Source organism: Sander vitreus, chromosome 22 (genome assembly GCF_031162955.1).
Source record: "Sander vitreus isolate 19-12246 chromosome 22, sanVit1, whole genome shotgun sequence".
Lineage (NCBI taxonomy): Eukaryota > Metazoa > Chordata > Actinopteri > Perciformes > Percidae > Sander > Sander vitreus.
The window spans coordinates 12,372,840-12,393,361 of NC_135876.1; the positions used below are offsets into that span (position 1 = coordinate 12,372,840).

Consider the following 20,522-nt stretch of genomic DNA (forward strand, 5'->3'; position numbering starts at 1 on the left):
TAAGGGGTTAATATTCCTCCAGAAAACCTAAAATAATTTGGTTAGAAAAGAGGAAGTTGCACTCGGCTTGATCAGACAGCCAAACATAGACTGGGGCAATCATACAATCATGTTTTTATTAAAATGTCTCAACTACTTTATTCTCAGATGAGGAGAACTTTCTTCTGTTTATGGTGTGGTGGCGAATAAAAAGGTGGGTCAAATATGACCTCCAAAAACTTTAACTTTGCTATATATATATATATATATATATATATATATATATATATATATATATATATATATATATATATAAAATTTTCTCTTCAGTTTAAAGTGCATATCTTCGTAGCACATGACAAGATGAAGTCTAACCCCTTCTTTTATTCCCTCTCATAAAGTCACCCGATACACGCGTTACATTATGCAAATTAAAAGTAAACTGAATTGATGGGCTGATTTCCCTTCACTACATCCCTGCTTTTATAACAAAACCCTCATGACTATATCTATTTTTAATACCGCTCCACCCCAAGCGACTTCCCAGTCTACCGGAGTCAACTGTGCGGGTTTCCCCAGCGGGCTCGCTGTCCTCGGTAGGGGCGCAGACTGCGGAGCTTCCATAACGCTTCGTCTCGATATAACGACTCTCCGTTACGCAGCGCCATAACGCTCATCTAGCGGCTTCTTTTGAAAGATTTCGTTGACTTAATCATTTGTGAGTTGTCTCACCACGCGCACACGTTGAAAACACAGCACGCGCTTAACGAATTAAGCCTGTTATTAGAGTTAAAGGCCCGCGGTGTGCTTCACGTACCGTCACGACTACAGCGCTACATATTGATGTTTCGGGTTTAGTTAGAAAATGCTTCTCAAAGTGTGATCCGGGCACCTCCCGGGCGCCTTGATGGGCTCCGGGAGGTGCCGCTCCAAATAAAGCATTATTTAGGCTATTTTCACTATAATTTCATTCACAGTGAATGCTTCCAATTGAATAGCCTATATGGGTTCAAATATAGGTTTCACTCCCCGACTGTTTTGTTTTCATATTGAATCTATAAGCTATTGAATCAACAATAACAATCCCGCTATTTAGTTTTTATGAAAATCAAGTAAGCTTTGTTTGTGTTTGTTGTGATCTCGCATCACTTGACTTGGTGTTTTTATGATGTGAAGACGTCTGTGAGTCCCCGAGTGGAGAGACGAAACGAAATCGCGAAAATATGCGCGTATTCCGTATAAAAAATGGACAGAAAAATGTGTTTGATTTCCCTCTGCTGTGCCTCTGTCTGCTACAGTCGGCTCGAGGAGATGCTGCGGTCTGACAGCGCCCCCCGCTGACCGCAAGGAATAAGGGGAAATTCTCTTAAAGGGGATGTCTGGGAAACCGGAAGAGTTTTTTAAGGTGGAGCGGTGGAGTTAGCTTCACTGCGAGGACGCTTTTTTCCACTAAAGGGCTCATAGGGCAAAGCTGGACTCAGACGCAACACTTTCACCGGTTCCGTTGTGTTTTTGCATTTCTCACTCTGACAGCTCACAGTTGCTCTGCAAAAATATGCATATTGAAAGGGCATTCGCGCTGGAACTTACAATCTCACCTTTGTTAAACTAAGTACAAAAATACCACAGCTGGTGAGATCATTTTTCTCTCTTTCAGTTTCAAACGACGTTCTTCAAGAATTTCCTTGATTTAAACAATTAAGTGGCGATCAGGACCCAAGCAGTGTGACTTAAGACACTAATCCACACAGTTGAAACTCAGTTGTAGGATGTGTCTCCCCGTTGTCCTTTTATACTTTTTAGGGGAATAAAATATTTTAGGACTTAGAATACAACGAAATGGTCAATACGATTCATATTTTTCATACTGCAGCTTATTATGTGTTAGATCTCGCTTTATAGTGATACAATGGCACGATCAGGTCGGCTGACAGATAATAAGGCTAGTCCGTGGCTGTGGCACCATATTTCTGTTGATATAAAACATAGATTTGACTTTTGGGTATAGCTACTTTTGAAGATTCCAGATTTTTAATGTTGATGAAAGAATAGAGATCAGTCTGTGACCCTCAAGTGGTCCGACCCGCTTCAAATGGGCTTCGTGGCTCGACGCAGCTTTGGGCTCCCAAACGTGGCTGTAAAGAAATAATTCATCTCCTTATGATAAATAATGTAGGTCTATGTAGTCATAGGCGCGTGCAGATGTCACTGTAGGCTAGTTCAATTTAACTCTATGAAACGATTTAATAACAACAGACAGAATGATTTCACATTTCTTTGGATTACAAGTGTAGGCTGTAAGGGGCAGACAATATAGGCTAGTATAAAATAACAGAAACAAAACGTTCATCTTTTATACTACAGTATTCTGGTGTTGACTTTTTCTTTGCCACATTAGGCTTCATCATTTTTGCAGTGTTTCAGACAGCAACACATGCTTCTGTAAGTTGCTTTATTTTTGCATGGAAAACACCTGATTAAAGCCCTAACTCCGGTAAAAAATAAAAAATAAAAAAGTAAATTGGTAGCCTATTCAACTTTTTGTAACTGACTGGTGACCTTTGGGATTTTCACGAGAGCGTAAAAGACAACACTTGGGATTGAAACTGGATATTAAGTTTGAAGGAGCATAATCATAGTTAAAGGGTAGATGCACATTTATTTAAATTCTTATACATCATGTTGCAATAGGCTACATAAAATACAGGAACACTGCACTATACAGACGAAATACACAACACTGCGGCCTTTAATCAAAATCTTACCAACATTTAATTATAACCGTCACAAATAAGTGATAGCGTAGGCTGCTTATTTCAGGACCAGGATAATTGTATTGAATAACAGCGTATTAACTGGCCTGTAATTTGAAGGTCGTTTCTCTTTTTGATCCCAACTTCCTCCCCTGTCTCACCCGTTCTGGTTCCTCATTTGCATACAGTCCCTCTCTGTTCTCACACACACCTCGGTAAGCTCAGAGTCCGTGCTGCCACTGCACCTGCTTTGCACTCCTCACCTCTCCTCAGTCTGAAACGTGTGCGTCCTCCTCATCAAACAGCAGGGTGTCCATCCAGCTGCTCTGCTGAGCTCGTGCTCGTGCTGCGGCCTGTGTCCGGAGATCTCACGGATCAGACATGTTCCTTGCTTTTGTCTACACGCTCATTACATTGCATCCGTTTTTTCACCGCTCGTCTGTGGCGTTTCCTCCACCGGATCAGGAGAATTCACCGTGGTTCATGGGCTGTGTCAACGCCAGCAGCAGACTTTCTGCACCCAAAGGTGCCCGTGGTCTTGACCCGGTGACCTGCTCTGTGCGCTGCCTGGATGAAGGGTAAGTCGGGGGAAACTGGAAAAGAGCACGTTGAGTCAGTTGCATTTCAGCTAAACGCCAGTTGGTATAGGCAGGCATTTGTGTAAAATTCATTTTATGATTTTTTTCAATCATTTCTATTGAGACCAGTACTTGAGCTTGCATTAGAGTAACCTCCTATTATTTATACATAAATTACTCAAACACTAATGCTCTCATTCTGAAATATGTAAGATAATAAAATTGTTTTTCAAACACCAGGTCAGTTTTTTAAAATATATTATATATATATATGACATGCAAGTCCATAATTTCCTGCATTGGATTCTTCTTATGAGAACAATCTAAAAAATAAATTCAAGGGGTTTAAAACGTTTTTTTTTAAATCAGCAAAAAGCCTTAAACATTAGAATAAAATGTGTGCTTTAGTCTCTGGGCTCAGTCAGAGATATTGGCTGAACTTTGCATAACTCAGACATTATGCTGGACATATTGTTGTTGTTGTTTGCAATAACATGTCATGCTGCAAAGACTTGTACCAAATTTGAATGTAACACAACTTGGATTTTTAGCAGCGCAAACCTCTTTGTAAAACACAAGTGTCACACACATCTTAACATGAGTATTGAGTTTTGTATAAGTGTGTTTAGATGAGCTGGATGCATGTGTAACAATCAGACAGTATTTCATTAACTTTCAGTATTTGTTGTTGAAGGTACCAGGTTGCAGCGTTGACCTCAGAGGCTTGTTACTGTGGCAACCGGCAACATGGTTTGGTGGCCAGTGAGTGTTTCAACACATCTTCCAATGGAGGGACAAAGGATGTCAGAGGAGAAAGACAAAGGTGAGACAGACTGCTGCTGCCTGGCTGTTTCCTGATCCATAAGTGGCTTTTTGTGTTTGACCTGTGCTGGATGCTTTTACTGTGAATCTTTTCTTTTCATTTCTTTTCTTTTCTTTTTTTTTCTAGTGTCCTCTTGCCTATTGGAGGTGGACAAGGAAGTGTGGCACTCTACAAAACTGAAGGGCCATTTCTGCACAGCGTCCGTCTGTCTACGTCTCCAGACAGAGTGCAGGCTGGGAAGACTTTTGTTGTGGAAGTTTCTGGAAACCTGGCTGGACGTCCCAACCAGCCCACAGGTCAGCTGCTACTGTAATTCACACAGGTTCTTGGAAATATGACACTTCCAGTTGCACATATAGCTTGACTCCTGTGTTAAAAATAGTGTCCCCTGGCAAAGAGGTTCGTTTTGATTAAAGATGTTTTCTCCTTAATGTATAAGTAAGAAATTCTTTTTTCTAATAGTTTACATTGTTTGTAATTGTGTACATTCATTTTTTTGTATGTTCTTCATGGTTTTACACAAATAACTTTGAGTTTTTGCTTGAATAATATCATGATTTATATTATTTATAAGTGCAATGTATTTATAATTATATTAATTTTATCCTATTATTTATTATTGTAAATTATTATTATCACTTTTATTAAAATTATTATAGAATAAGAGCTATCCATGCTCAGCGTTACTCCAACTGTAGACTATATTTTAGAAAGACAGCATTTGAGTTATCAGTGTTTATGTATTTATTTTAACTTCAATTTTATTTTACAAATAAATGACATACTTGCAAAAAAAAAGTAAGAGCCACCTAACAAAAATACGTTTACATACATACATACATACATACTGTATATACATACATACAAAGATACAAACTAAAACAAACTAGGCTACATGAAGTTGTGTCACACATTATTGTTTGTTTGCGATGTATTGTGTAATGAGGTTAAAAGTGATCATAATGAATTTATATTATATATTTAAATTTGTTTTATAATTGTACATATGAACAACGATGCTATACAAAGTAAGAATAAGCTCTAGATCTGATTCTAGAATAATGAAAACATATTCTATTTATGTTGTGCTGACCAATATTTCTTTCAGAATGGGCTTGTTTTATATGTGGACATGAGTTTATATGTGATAGAATATATTTACGCTCAGAGAAAAAATATCAGGATATTTGATTAATGTTAACAAAATCTTAAAAAAATATATTTGTAGCACATATTAGTGTTTCCATTTTCCTGTTTCAAATTATGATTTTTTTGTTGTTGTGAATTTTAGGGATTCCGGGTCTGGGAGGGCAAGACCTCTCTTACGTCGATGTTGAGTTTCAGGAAACGAGCCCTAAAGGTCAAAGTTCACATCATGTCAACGTGTTGGATGATGGCTCCTTTCTTATGTCATCTGATTGGATTTTGGAAACTCCAGGAAAATATGAACTCAGTAAGTTAACAAGAGCTAACAAATGTAGTTAAATGGTGAATGATTAATTCATGAAAAATATGTATTATAATGTCACCCTCTATCTCTCTCTCCTTATTTTCTGTTTAGATGTCAGCGTTTCCAATCCCCTCTCCACACTCTCCTCCATCCTCCACCTCTCCGTCTTGCAGCCCTCTGCACACAGCTTGCTGCTCTCTGTGCTTCATGGCCCCCTGACTGTCCCCTCCTGCATCCCTTCCCCACAGACGCACTCCAACAGTGTGACTGTGGAGGCAGTTTACCTGGACCACCCTGTCACACTGCAGGCATACATACGTGATGGTCTGGCAGTAGAGTTCTTTTGGTGGTTTACTGCCAAGGAAAAAGACAAAAACATGGAGGGTGTAAAGACAACTTGCCTTCCCAACACAGACTGTCTGAACAGCACTGTGGTAAGTAGAGCGGAGAAAGTAGCACGGCTATGTGATGCAGACGTGTCTCAAAATTAAATGTTTACAGCATTTAGGGCTGAAGTACCCTCTTTTTAATTGATCACCATGCATTTTTAATATTTACCAACATGGATCAACACCATCTCGTAGTTTAAGCTAAATGGAGCAACTTTGGCCCATTGGTGGTCTTCAATAACAACAAGAGTTAGCCGATTAAAACCAGTTTTTACATTACAATCAATCAATGATGTTAAGGTCAGCATGCTCATGTTTACAGCCTGGTGACTGCTTCATAACAAAGAATATCAAAAAGATTATAACCCTTTCAATACCAAGCTAAAAATGGCATTTTTGTCCTACTTTCATTATCTGCCTCTCAAAGTCTCTTAGCAGCTTCATATAGGGAGGGATTGAACATTTTCCTTTTAAATAACCAGGACTGTTGAATGATGGTAGTATTTGCATTCAATCAATCAATCAATCAACATTTATTTATATAGCACTTTACAGTAACCAAAAGGTATCCAAAGTGCTTCACATCAGAAACCAAGACTAAAACACACATCATATAACATATCATACAATAAAAAGAATGACACATAGAAACAATAAAATCAGAAAAGGTTACATATAAATAGGAGAGGGAAATTGTCACACCACTACTATGTATTAAAAGCCTTTCTAAACAGATACGTTTTGAGTTTAGATAATTCTAGACATTCAAGGTTAATGATGGATTATATACATGTAGGATTTAGGTTTGGTGAGAAAAATTATGTTACAATATGCATTTTATTAGAATGATGAAGGCGTCTCATCTGGTAGCTCATTAGAGAACAACAATCCAAGTAATCTGTGAAATCTGGTGGATTTTTGGTGAAACTGACACCAACTGTGGTTTTACAACACAAAAAAAATGATAAAATGCAACAATAAACATGTACTCACATTAAATTATATTATTATTTCTTGTTTAAAAGGGGTCAAGGGTTAACACCTAGCATGTGAAAAGTCCTTAAAAAGCATCATAACCCATCAGTAACATATTAAGCAACTTTTTAGTGAATCATTTATTGACTCTTTTTTAGCCTCTTCCTCCATGAAGGAGAAAGGGTGCACACACGTTTAGATCACCATAACAACACACATGGGTGGGTTAGAAGCAAGTGTGATAGCTCATTTGTCTTGTAAGAACCAGAGCTTCTGATGTGTTGACTTATAGAGAGATAGCCTACACCGATCAGTTCATTTGCAAACCTTATTTAAACAGTGTGTGGAACTCCAGCATTCTGCAGGGACTGATAAGATTAAAAAAGAGAAATGCTGTAATATTGGTGAGGTGGATCCAGATCCATTTAGTGCTGTATAAAAGAATTTACTTTTGATTAATCGTTATTTAGGTAAAGGAATACTCCAAAAACGCATTTAAGCAAATAGTGAGAATTCATGGGGAATGCTGTTGTTGGTGATTTGATAATTTAGTGATTCAAGATGACAAATAAAAAGGTCTTTTTGTTATATAAAAATATGTCAGAAAAGGAATTGAAGTGAAAAATGTTTAATCTCAAATCTTCATCGTCATGTTTTTAATCTGATGAATTAAAAAAAAAGAATTCTAAATACCCTCCAGAACTGGACCTTTGAAACAGAGGGAGTTTACATGGTGTCAGTGAACGCCTCCAGTGCCTATGGATGGACACAGGAGACTATACATGTTGTGAGTACTCTGCTTTCATTCGCTGAAAATGTCATCCTCATGTTTATTAATGATTAAAGGATAAGGGTGGTATTTCAAATGTGTCTTATTGTAAAGACCAAAACTAACAATCTGTCTCTTAACACTTTCTGGCTTACACACCCTGTCTTTGGCTCTCAGCACCAAGCCCATTGGTTTTCACTTGAGGATGTTAATCTTTTTTTTAAATGACTCACAAATAAACTCTCAGTTTTAAAAAAAGACTCAGTAATGTCCTCAAACAGCTGGGCACTGTAGTTTTTAGCAAATGTTACTCAAACAGGCTTAAATGGAGCATTTCTTTCGGGACTATTTTCAGCTGCGTATTAATACACGTTTGCTGAGAATGAAAGTACAGCAGGATGAGGTACATATGTAGGATTGACTCAAAATAAACTGAAAAACAATGAAACCTTTATTGCCCTATAGGGGAATGGTTTTGGACAATAGTGGAGAAATACGGCACAGAGGAATAAGATATATCAAATTTTGGCATTCAATACTTGTTAGTGGAATCATTTACTTGATGGTTTTGGTCTTTTAATGGGATTTGTTGACATTAAGAGAAATCTAAAATATGACAAGACTTATCCTTTAATGGCACGTGTGTGTGTGTGTACACGTACTTGCAGGTGGTCGTGCCTCTCGCCGTCTCTGACCTCAGACTGAGTGTATCGGGGAATCAGCTGACTTCTGGAGAGGAGGTTTCTGTGGATGTGCTGCTGTTCACCACCATGAAGCACCTACTTGTACTCAACCTCACACTGAACGCTGAGTCTGGCAGCACTGACATGAAGGACAATGACAATAAAAACATCAGTGACAGCATTGAAATGACTCACCAAGAAAACAGCAATAATCACGACTGTAATAACAGCAACCATGGCAACAGCAGCTATGATCAGAGTCTCATTCAAAACCACAATAACATCTATTGTCATGGTGGCAATCACAGCTCAGATACGCACCACTTCGTCCCTTTTCATCTCCCCCGCGCCTCCAACAGCTCCAGCTGTCATTTGCACCTCCAGCTTCACTGCCGCCTCCCTACCGCTGCAGGACAGTATTGGCTCATGGCGTCTCTTCTCCCCACCTCTGACCCTTCATCAGTGCTGCTCGCCGCTGTCCTGCCTCAAACCTTGATGGTGTACGAGCATATATGGGCCCTGAGGCCTTATGGGAGTTGGAAGTCAGCAGTTTTAACACACGCAGAATTCAGCCTGGAGGTTGTCAGCCCTGCCAGCCGCATGGGGTCGAGAGTTATTTGGACTTTCAGTTTGAATAATGTTACAGTGATGAACAGGACAACTGAAGAGTGGAACGTAGATGTGTCTCTTTCAATAGCAGGCCGTTATACAGTGACAGTTAGGGCCTTTAACCCGATCAGCTGGGCCTCATTCTGCACGCACATCCTCGTTCAAGAGCCAGTTGGAGAGTTGGTTTTGAATGTTCCAAGTGTGATCACAACACATCAAAAACACTCTGTTTTATTTAGCGTCACAGTAGGGTCAAATGTGACTGTCTCTCTGCTGGTGAATGCAACACTGGTTTACAGAAACAGCAGCTACACTACAGGAGAGGAGGCAATGGCGATTTGGCTTTTCAACCACACCGGGACCGTTGTGGTTGAGCTTCGAGCTGAGAATCAAGTGTCTTCTCAGAACAAAAGCGTGAGAGTTTGTGTTGAGAGGAACAGGAAGGAGCCACCACACGTTAGAATTCATCAAACGTGGCAACCACCCACCAGTCAAAGTCCCGTTTGCAACCTGGCAGACAATGGTGAGGAAGTGGTATTTAATAACGCATACTGAGCAGTACAAAATATTTGAACAACTAAGCATTTTAGAAAACAAGTGTGACTTTCTTTTCTTGTAAATGTTCAGTACATGAGATTTTTTAGATTTAATCAGTGTCAAAAATAAGTATATCTTCCTTACACTAAATTACTGCTATACGTATTTGTGATTTAGTCTATGTTTTAAAAGTGCACTTGCATACAATTAACAATACACTTACAATAAAGTACACTTTATAGTACACTGTAATAACAATTGCAGAATTAGTTAATTTTAGAACATTGAAGTTGACCTTTAGGGGTACATGTTTAAATATACTTAAAATGAAGCACAAAAAGAAAAAGTATACTTATAACTATTGTTTATTTATACTAATATATTTCTAATACACTAAAGTATACTATTTTTTTGCCTGGGATTTTCATCTTTGATAAATAAATCCACAATATATATTTTTTGCACATTGAATCATCCAATTATGCTTTTTTTTATATGCACATTAAGAAGTTCATGAAGCAAAGCTGTTTTGTCCACTAACAGTGCGGATTCATGCAGCAAAGCAAGCTTATCCCACAAATACCGACGTGACTTTCCTGGCTGTGGCTGAAGTACCAGACCCTGTGGAGTTCCTCTGGCACTTTGGAGACTCGAGATCAGACAGAACCACCTCAAAGACTATCACCAAAAGATACAACCAACCTGGCAGGTATGAGACAAAAAAAAGAAGACAAACTCCTGCTTGTTATTCTATTCTCGCCATATTGAGTTTGAGCTGTATGTATGTGTATGTCCTTTTTTGTATTGTAAATCTATGTTTTAGTAACCTGGTGGGGTTTCACTATAAGCCCCCCACGGGTCATTCTCTTTCCATGTGATAGACATATGTTGTGATTTATGTTGTATCGTTTTCTATGAATGTGTGCAAACCAATAAAACCAAAACCAAACCAAACTCTGCACCACTTACACCCCCTCTCTTCCGTGTAGGTATGATGTAGTTGTAGTCGTGTTAAGTGGCCAGACCTCCCTTACCTCAGATGTGTTCCCGCTGGTAGTCCAGAGAGCAGTGAAGCTCAACAGGCTGCTCCACCAGGCTTCTGTCCTGCAGAACCAAACAGTGACGGTGAGCTGCCGGGTCAACGTGGGGACTGACGTCTCCTTCCTGTGGAGCTTTGGAGACGGATCATCCAAGCTGGGACAGAGCACAGAGCAGCACGTCTTCCACACGTGAGTTTCACTATCATTATTGTTTATTTGAATTAGCTTGGTAGCTCAAGTTAATTCAGAGGTAGATGATTCTAATAGAGCTAGAAATATTGCAGAAATATATCAGTTTTGATGAATATGTTGGTAGATATACTGTATTACAAAAAAGTCTGCTACAGAAACACTAAAAAAATGTTACGTAATTCAGAAACAGTGTTTTCATTACATAGACTGAGAAGTTTATTCGTAAACTGAAAAATGTTTCTCCCAGTACATAGTTTGGTCACAATAATACTAATTTGAAGGATGCTTATTGAAAGTGTATGTTTCTGTTATGTGATATGTAAAAAAACGTTTAAGGGTAAAGATTATTGGTCGATATATCATTTTATTTTTAAAACTCTCAAATATCAATATTGACATTGGTTGAGCTATAGTTTCTAATTATTTCTTATGGACCAATTCTAACTTGAATTTCTTCTCCTTAATCTTCATCTTAACATTAATAAGGGAGTGTTATTTCCAAATAAAAAAATCTTTTGTTGACATCTGTCTATTCTTTATTCTTCACTTACCTGTAAATCTTAAAATGACCAATCTGCATTGGACATTGCACTGTATGTATGTATGTGTGTGTGTGTGTGTGTGTGTGTGTGTGTGTGTGTGTGTGTGTGTATTTTGCGTGTGTACATTGAGTGGATGTGTTTTTACTCTCTGCAGGACAGGAGAGTTCAGAGTGGAAGTAACTGTGTCTAACCTGGTCAGTTCTGCCTCTCTAAGTGGTCACATCTTTGTTGTGGACTGGCCTTGTCAGCCTCCACCAGTGAAAAACATGGGGCCTCTCAAACTTCAGGTACATGTGCTACCTCAACATTAACATGCGTGTACTAAAGTATAGCTAAAACTACATTTCCCCCTTCATCTTATTCATCCTCTCTCTTGTCCTCTTCTCTCTTCAAGGTGCGAAGATATGAGGTTGTCCGTCTGGGGGTAACCTATGAGTCGGAAGTTGACTGTGACATTTCAGGAGGCCTTCACTACACCTGGACCTTGTTTGACTCTGCAGGACGGGTCTTCCCTTTGCCTTTTATAGACACACATAGACAGAGCCTCATACTGCCCAGCCATCTCCTGCACTATGACACCTACACTGCCATAGCTAGGGTAAGTACGACAACTGTCACATATGGCCCACTGGGACCTAGGGCTATTGATGTCCCACTCCTGAATATACAGAATTGAGTGTTTTGACTCTTAATATCTGCAGGCTCAGGTCATTGGCAGTGTGGTGTACAGTAACTACAGTGTGAGGGTGCAGGTGATACCTAGCCCTCCTGTGGCCTTCATCCAGGGCAGCACCAACATCTTCATTACCAACAGGAACACCACTGTGGTAACCCTGGACGGGAAGAGATCTTATGACCGAGACTTCCCCATGAACCCAGTCAGGTACAGAAACAGTGTAATGCATGCATGAACCCATATAAGGTTTTTATATTTTGGAAAGATTTGACTCAAATATTCATTCAATCCTAACATTGTTTCTGATTTTTATTTCTTCACAGCTTCAGCTGGACATGCAAACCAGTCAGCTCCATCACCAGCTCCTGTTTCCACCATGACGTTCCTACTTCATCCTCTGTGCTCGTATTTCCTGCTAGTTTCCTAAAACACACCTTTGACCAGTTCCAGTTCACGCTCACCATCCACAGCGGTGAGCGTTCAGCTTCAACAGAGACCTTCATTACGTTAACATCAAACGTGATGGGGTGAGAGTCATACAAAATCTCTATGTCCCAGGACATCAAAGGACAGATACAATTTGGATGAATAGAATTTTTAAAAAATATATATTTGCCACCATTAAAGATTGTACTGTACCTTGAAACACCTTGTTGTTACCATGTATCGGAATGTTTCCAATCCAGGAAGGTGTCAGTTCACTGCCCTCAGTGCCAGGGAGACCAGCTGAACTGGGATCAGTCTTTCTCTGTCAGCGCCTTGTGTGAAGGCTGTGATATTTCTCCAAAGTACATCCAGTACACCTGGAGTCTGTACTCGGTCAATGCATCGTCCAAGCCTGTCATAGAAGGTAAAAAGATACATTTAAAAAAAGGATGAATGCACTTGGACAGTAAGCTGCCATTATTTTCTATTCCCTTCTTTTCTATTATAGTCCCGTTTTGTTACAAAGTGGATCTCAGTGCTCCGTCCACCATCATGGAGAGTCCTGCCTCTTCCCCTCAGACTCCTGCGACTTCCACCCTGCATCCACCTGCTACAGATGCTTCACAGTACACTCATGCTGCCGATATATCTACTTCTGTCTATCCTATTGAGATTGTCTCTGAAAGTGGAGTTGACGTGACAGACAGCGGAAGAAAATTATCAAACAACAGAAAGAAGTCGACTATGGCTGGTGTGTAATTAAATGTGACTGGCTTGTGTGCTTCCCACATGCTTGCCTTTGTAAAAACAGATCTTGAGGAGACGAACGGCATAACTCTGCATACTGAATTAGAAGATAACACCACTTCACTAAACTTGACTTCCCTCTTTTCATCCTCACACAGAACTCAAGCCCTCACCTATCTCTTCTCTAGCCAACATAGAAACAGCAGGATCAGGTAAGCCCGGGCAGCTGTGTATACTGCCTAGTGCTTCTAGCATTTACTGTTTAAAATGGAAATGATCTTATACTGCAGGTAAATTGGAATCAAATGTTGTGAAGAAAAGTGTGATTATGTTACATTTAACATAACGCAATGTTCAAAGAAAACTTAAAAGCATTTAAAGACATGGATATCAATAGGGAAAATCAACAAGAAGCAATACTGTACAAAGGTCATAGTTACAGTAAAAAGGATGAATTATTTAACAGCTTTTCCTCTTTATGTCCAGGAGAGGAGCCCTTTTATCACCGTCTGGGAGAGTTTCACCCTCCAAAGCCTTTGTACTCCTCCACTGAATACCCACCACTTGCCTTTGACAACAGTGGCATCCTATATTCAGACCACTTTGACCAGAGAGACATTATCAGTGAATTCCCAATAGATTCAGACTCCTCTGCTGACTGGGAGTCTTCTTTTCCTGTGGAGAGTGATGACTTGGGAGGTCGACTAGGTAAGACAAAAATGACATGAAACTTTGACTGTGAAGCTTCTCTGGTCTGGCAGTAACAAAAAAAATATTTCATTCATTCACAAGCAACTCATTAGCATATAAAGTAGGCCTAACTAAAGTTAGCCCCACATTTACCAACATTAAAGTGATGTACACATGAATACATCAATAAATAGGGTATCATCCAATAATATGATATATTATTTAAAGTGCCCATATTATGAAAAAATCCCCTTTTCTGGGATTTGGAGTGTTATTTTGTGTCTCTGGTGCTTCCACATGCATACAAACTGTCTATCATGGAGCTAGCTGACATGATCTATGATCTGAGCTACTGCGCATGTGCGAGTGCAAACAAAGATAGTACAGAAGAAAAGATGTCTCACTCTGTAGCTAAAACGGAGACCTGAACACAAGGTGAAAAGAGGAGCTGCAGCAGTGAGAGAGAGCTGTGCAGTACAATAAAAATATGGTGTTTTTTGAAAATTAAACCATGTAAACCTATTCTGGTACAACCTTAAAATACAATTATGAACCTGAAAATGAGCATAATATGGGAGCTTTAAAAATGTAGCCTATTCTTTGTCCCTTAAGTATATTTTGTTGCGTTAACTTTTGTACTTTTACTTGAGTGAACTTTGAATGCAGGACTTTTACTTGTAGCAGAGTATTTCTACAAGGTGGTATTGCTACTTTACATAAATAGCCTAAAATATTTTTTTTAACCACTGCAAACTACGTGTAGTAGCATACCAATAAAAACTACGTACCAATAAAAGTAATATGGTGTAATATGTATGGTGTAATATGGGGAGAGAGGCAACGGTTGTTTTGAGAGATTAGACGTCCTTTCTACTGAAGCGTCACAATTTCGTTAGCAACTCCTTCAGCTGCACGGCTTCCGGTGTTGTGCCGAAAACAGACTGCCTGCCGAAATACTACTGCACGCCGCTAGAGGGCAATGTTGGTCAGTCTAAAAAGTTATGTGCACCAATATTAACCAGGTCATTTTTGAAGGGCTTCAGCCCCGAATGTTTTTATTTTAGCCCCGAATGTCATTAGCCTAGTTGTTGTAGGCAACACAAAGTTTAAGTTCCCGTGTCCCCGTGACGTGACGTTAACACTCTATATGGTTCAGGCTCAAACACACGGAGCTCTGGAGCAGACCCGTGCGTCGCTTTGTGTCCGTTCTGTAAAAATAAAAGATGAGCAGCCCGGCTGTACAGTAGCAGCTTCAGTTAATTTGTCTCATTCAGAGACCAGAGACCCAAGATAAATTAGACTTTATTAATCCCACACTAGGAAAATTCCTGTGCTACAGCAGCTCAAAAGAGAAACATTTACACACATCAGAATAACACAAATAGGCTACACATTAAGTAGACATAGGAGAAAAAATATACATAAAGTATAAGAAATAGAAAAAATAGAATTAGTTATAATAATAATAGTAATAAAACAAACATTTACACAGTAATATATTATTACATATTGACAGTATATAAATGCATATGTACAGATGAGTAAGGTGCAGATGAGTAGAAATGACATATTGCACAGTTGAAGGTAACAGAGAGTAATAAATAGATAAATATGTATAGTGCAGAATATTGTCCAGTGATAGTTCATATTGCAGAAACAGCTAGCAGTGCTACATTATGATGTTGTATTAAAGAGTCTGACTGCTACTGGAATACTAGTAGCAATAATACTGGACTACAGATCAGCAATATTCAGATATTTGACAATATTTTTTCACATGAAAAATGTGTGTTGACTCAGCAGAGATAACAATAAACGACATTAATTGATCTACAGGAGAATAGATAGGCGAAAAGAAATACAGAAGCACATTTCAGCAGGCTCCATGAACCCATGCCAAAAAAGGACTGCGCCCCCCTAACTCAGGATTGCAAAGGCTGACAAAAACAAACTTTTCAGGACTTTTACTAGACCTCATACAGTGCAAGTATAGCAAATTGGGTGATTGTCAGACTTTGCTGTGCTGAGTTGGGGGGGGCAGTCACATTTCAGCAGGCTCAAATCCATGCCAAAAAAGGACTGCGCCCCCCTAACTCATGATTGCAAAGGCTGACAAAGACAAACTTTTCAGGACTTTTACTAGACCTCATACCATGCAAGTATAACAAATTGGGTGATTGTCAGACTTTGCTGTCCTGAGTTAGGAGGGGGGCAGTCACATTTCGGCAGGCTCCATGAACCCATGCCAAAAAAGGACTGCGCCCGCCTAACTCAGGATTGCAAAGGCTGACAAAGACAAACTTTTCCAGACTTTTAGTAGACCTCATACCATGCAAGTATAGCAAATTAGGTGATTGTCAGACGTTGCTGTCCTGAGTTGGGGGGGAGGGGGCAGTCACATTTCGGCAGGCTCCATGAACCCATGCCAAAAAAGGACTATACCCCCTAACTCAGGATTGCAAAGGCTGACAAAGACAAACTTTTCGCAGGCTCCCATGAACCCATGCCAAAACAAAATTCCTAAAGATGGGAACAATGTTCCAACCACAATTCATGAACTTCAATGGAACTTTATTCAAACCATGGCTTGTGTTTGTGGGCGCTATGGAGCACACTGGCCACGCTTGAGCCAAATCACTACTTGCAAGCCTCACACATGTAGTCACTGTCAGTAGTGATACATTTTGCACATCGCTGGTGGTACCACCGATGACATGAGTCACAGGACATCTGAACATTTTACAAAAGAGAATTAAACATAAATTAACATAGTGTCCATAGGCTTTCTCTCTTAAAATCTTTTGAAATCCTATACTGACAACAAAGAATTTGGGCTACCCAGGAAATCCTGGTCATCCTCCACGTTACCACAGATGTGGCAGAGTTCACTGAGGCCATCTGACAAAATCAAAGAACCATAACAGCTCAGTTTTATGTTATTGTTATAGGACTTATATAATCGATTGAACTAAAATAAGCTATCCATGCAATACTCCAGCATGTCACCAACATACCGCTGTTTTCCAGTAGAGTGGTTGCAATGACCTTTCTTAGTCCCTCACTGTGTTTTTTAGATGTTCCAAAAGAGATGCTCTGCCCTTTTAAAATGCAAACTAAATAAATGGTGTATTTGTGTTAGTATAAAGCATCTATTAAAAAGGTTTAGTAAAATCACAAGTTTACATAAACAGTGTTTTTTGAAATCTCAAGAGAAATGAAACAATGACATTAAAGTGCACAACAATTCTTACACTTGTTTAGATGAACTTTGTAATTTGCTGGTATGCAACCATTTTAATTTTAAATCTCTATACCAACCTTTAATGTGAATACTCCATAAGATGTAACATCTTTTTGCAGAGGGTGAGGGAAAGAGGTGCATGACCATTTCGAGATATTGAGGCCCCTTTGTCTCATGAATGCTCTTAATCAAACAGAAATAAAGTACATCAATATATGTAAAGGATGAACTACAGCATGGTTTTACAGTGTGTTTGTGTGTGTGTTATACAAGTTACCTTGTCACACCTTGACAATGTTTTATATCCTTTGCCTTTTCCCCAAGAGGATCAAGGAACGACTTATTCTCTGATGGAAGCATAACCAATTGTACAGAGGGGAAAAGTACATCTTGCTATTTTCATATTCATTAATAGATTGTCACCCTTTTCATCCAGATGTTTGCAAAGTTTGTATACATGCTAACATGAAAAGGCTCAACAGAGGGAATATTGAAATGCAGAGTCAAAAGCACAATTCTAACCATGACACTTTTTAACTCACCATCAACATCCAGTGGTTGTTCTTATTGACAATGCCAATGATTAATTTAAACATCAGTGGATCAAGCTAAAATTAGAAAGCATGGGTAGAAAAGGTATATTTATACATCACTTGGAAGGACTAACTCAAAGATGCTTGCATAAATAAATACTTGAGTGAGTCTATATGTACTGTAAAATCTCCACATATGTTACGCAGTTTGCTTTTATTATTCCAAATATCAGTCATGGCAAATGTGTCCACAGCAATTGCCTTTTCCCTTATTCGCCCATTGTGCTCTTTGACCAGGAGCTCCAAGTAGCCATTAATAACCTGAGATGAAATGACATATCAAATAGGATCCGTTTTCTGCATATAACTGCATAAATTCACTATGTAAACCCCGATTGACTATACCTCACTCTCTAACTGCATATTTGGGCCTGTTTATGCAATATCTGCACGTTTGTAGGGCCCAACTTTGGAAAGAAGAATGTATGGATTATTTCCATGCATCCATCACACCTAGGAAAAATAACATATTTCATAAGCACTGCATATTGAATTGTGCAATATTCATCACATAATTTGCAATGAATAGATGTCATTACTTACGAGTATTTCTTCAATGCACAAAAAGCTTTAGTGAGTAACTTTTTTATATTAATGAAAGTCCGTTACATTCAAGCCATTGCCAAATGAGTTGCTACAAAGCTAATTAAGACTATCAGCTCCACAACTCTCTCTGTATTTCTCAGTATGGCTATGTTCAGAAGATTGTCTCGTCCGGTGACTTTCCCTCGCAGAAACTCAAGTGAATTTAATTACCTCTTCTGAGAAGAGTCCATCATGTTTTTTAATCCTCCGTGTCCTCCTTGGCTACTAGCAACTGCGTGGAGGAGGGCTGGGGGCGGTGCGTGGTCACAGAAGGCTGTATCATGTGGACGCGTCGACAGTGTTGTTGTCATTACTAATAACTCCTCGTGGGAGCGACAGAAACTACGCACTATAGCTTTAAATGTAGGTAAATAAAAGAAATAATGCTTCTTAGCTAAAAGTACTGACATTGTAATAATGCCAAAACAATTGCATGGAGTCGTTTGTCTGTTTACCTGTTGAATGTAATTCCAATATTCATTCTTTTAGCTTTGTTTTTGGTCTCTACCAACTCTTGAGGCAAATATCTCTTGCTCTTTAGCGGCTAAATGTTCCACTGTTTACTAGCTAGCTTTTATAGTGCTAACCATAGGTGCTAACTTTGTCCATCTGCCGTTTAGTGCTGTTAGCATAAAGTAGGTTTGGTAAAGCAGAGCTATTGGGCTGAAAACAGTTGCCTGATGTGTCTAGAAACGATGCCAATGAAAGCGGTGGGACTGATTGAGTAATGTTTTGGACTGTAAAACTAGAATGAGCTAAAAGATGCTTGTGGCCAGTTTATGAAAGTTTTTCAAACTGCAACCAATCCAATGAAAATAATGAAGATTAAAAGGAAACAACCAATACGATAATTCCTTATCTGATCATAACACATTTAGTATCTTTTTATATTTATATATGGTTCTCAGTGTGTATTATAATTAGCCTGGAAATCCAGACGTCTTGTGAGAGCACAATTTGAATTTGCTCGGATTTGGGTCTGGATTTCCAGGCTATATTATAATGTGCATTAAAGCTGATTTTATGACAGATTCAGATTATGATGTTCCCTTGATGAGCGCAGAGGAAGGAGACCCAGGGATTTCAGCAGGAAGACCCACAGGTACAGTAAATGTCTGTAATTTCACCAGTGTCACTAGTGTGGGAGGTTGTGTGTTAATGCCATGCATATCCCCAGGTGTGGATGGTGAGAGCTTCAGTCCAGGAGATGATTCAGTGTTTGATCCGTCATTATATGAAGATGAGGGGAGTAATCTAGTACATTCCAGGCCATCTGTTGTGATCCAGGAGCCAATCCTGCTTGATTTACTTCGAGACCCCATTGACAGAGGCCTTTTTGAGGCCTACACTTATACAGGTACATTATTCAGGAAACACAGACACACATTTCCTCTCTCTATCCACAAGCCTTTAGTTATATTTCTCGCTCTTTTTTTAGGTATTTCCTCCCCTTTAATCAGCTTCCGACCGTTCAGTCTGAGGTCTGGGAGCAGATACATGTTGGAGGTCACTGCCAGTAAGTTTTACAACATTAACTGACATTTTTGCCAAAATGTAATGTGTTATCAGTACTGAATCATGGCAGAATGAATAGATGGGATGACAAACATAAACTTGAAATACAGATTATGTACAGTCCAATATAAATCCTAAATTAGTTATAATCCAGATGAGGAAGGGGTTTGAACCCAGAACAGATGTAATGTAATTTTCTGGAGTGTGGACTACGTTTATAGTGGTGTTGAAACTTAAAATAATTATGACAACATCAGCCTTTTGTAAGAACATCGTTTTTTTTCATAAAAATTGAAGGGATGGATCTTCATCCTAATGTGATTGTTACTTATTTTACTCAGAATCTCCTAATAGTTTCTTGGGCCGGACTCAGCTATTCTTAAAAACCAACCCTGCTCCTAAAGGCATGACGTGCCAGGTGCAACCAGTCAAAGGAATGGAGTTATATACACACTTCAGCATCTTCTGCACCTCGGGGAAAGAGGTATCTCCTGTCTCATACAGTAAACACACACTCTCATAATCATATTGCTTATTTGACCCTGCATACTGTACCAGATGGGTGTTAATTATGGCTCTTTGTATGTGATCCATATTTAGATCATTTAAAGGAGATAATGTCACTCATTGTACTGTTGTGAATGCTTAAAGATGCAAGTAAATGCTATGATGTAGTGACATTTTGTTATTGAAAAAGGCAATATTTTTTTGTAATTCATTTTTTACTGCG

The 20,522-nt window shown here is 39.0% G+C and overlaps 1 protein-coding gene across 1 annotated transcript in view; it reads left to right on the forward strand.

The window, feature by feature from the left end:
• Nucleotides 1–425: 425 nt before the first annotated feature.
• pkd1l1 (polycystin 1 like 1, transient receptor potential channel interacting) overlaps nt 426–20,522 on the forward strand; it is a 42,348-nt gene continuing 22,251 nt past the window's right edge. The window contains exons 1-21 of the mRNA XM_078280479.1: nt 426–3,310; nt 4,005–4,133; nt 4,260–4,429; nt 5,425–5,586; nt 5,695–6,017; nt 7,648–7,734; nt 8,385–9,531; nt 10,089–10,254; nt 10,535–10,774; nt 11,474–11,606; nt 11,714–11,917; nt 12,021–12,202; nt 12,319–12,522; nt 12,682–12,845; nt 12,930–13,172; nt 13,327–13,380; nt 13,655–13,876; nt 19,308–19,379; nt 19,455–19,634; nt 19,716–19,793; nt 20,134–20,276. Coding sequence (XP_078136605.1) covers nt 3,114–3,310; nt 4,005–4,133; nt 4,260–4,429; nt 5,425–5,586; nt 5,695–6,017; nt 7,648–7,734; nt 8,385–9,531; nt 10,089–10,254; nt 10,535–10,774; nt 11,474–11,606; nt 11,714–11,917; nt 12,021–12,202; nt 12,319–12,522; nt 12,682–12,845; nt 12,930–13,172; nt 13,327–13,380; nt 13,655–13,876; nt 19,308–19,379; nt 19,455–19,634; nt 19,716–19,793; nt 20,134–20,276 — 4,500 coding nt within the window. The 5' untranslated portion in view covers nt 426–3,113. The remainder of the gene's footprint in view (nt 3,311–4,004; nt 4,134–4,259; nt 4,430–5,424; nt 5,587–5,694; nt 6,018–7,647; nt 7,735–8,384; nt 9,532–10,088; nt 10,255–10,534; nt 10,775–11,473; nt 11,607–11,713; nt 11,918–12,020; nt 12,203–12,318; nt 12,523–12,681; nt 12,846–12,929; nt 13,173–13,326; nt 13,381–13,654; nt 13,877–19,307; nt 19,380–19,454; nt 19,635–19,715; nt 19,794–20,133; nt 20,277–20,522) is intronic.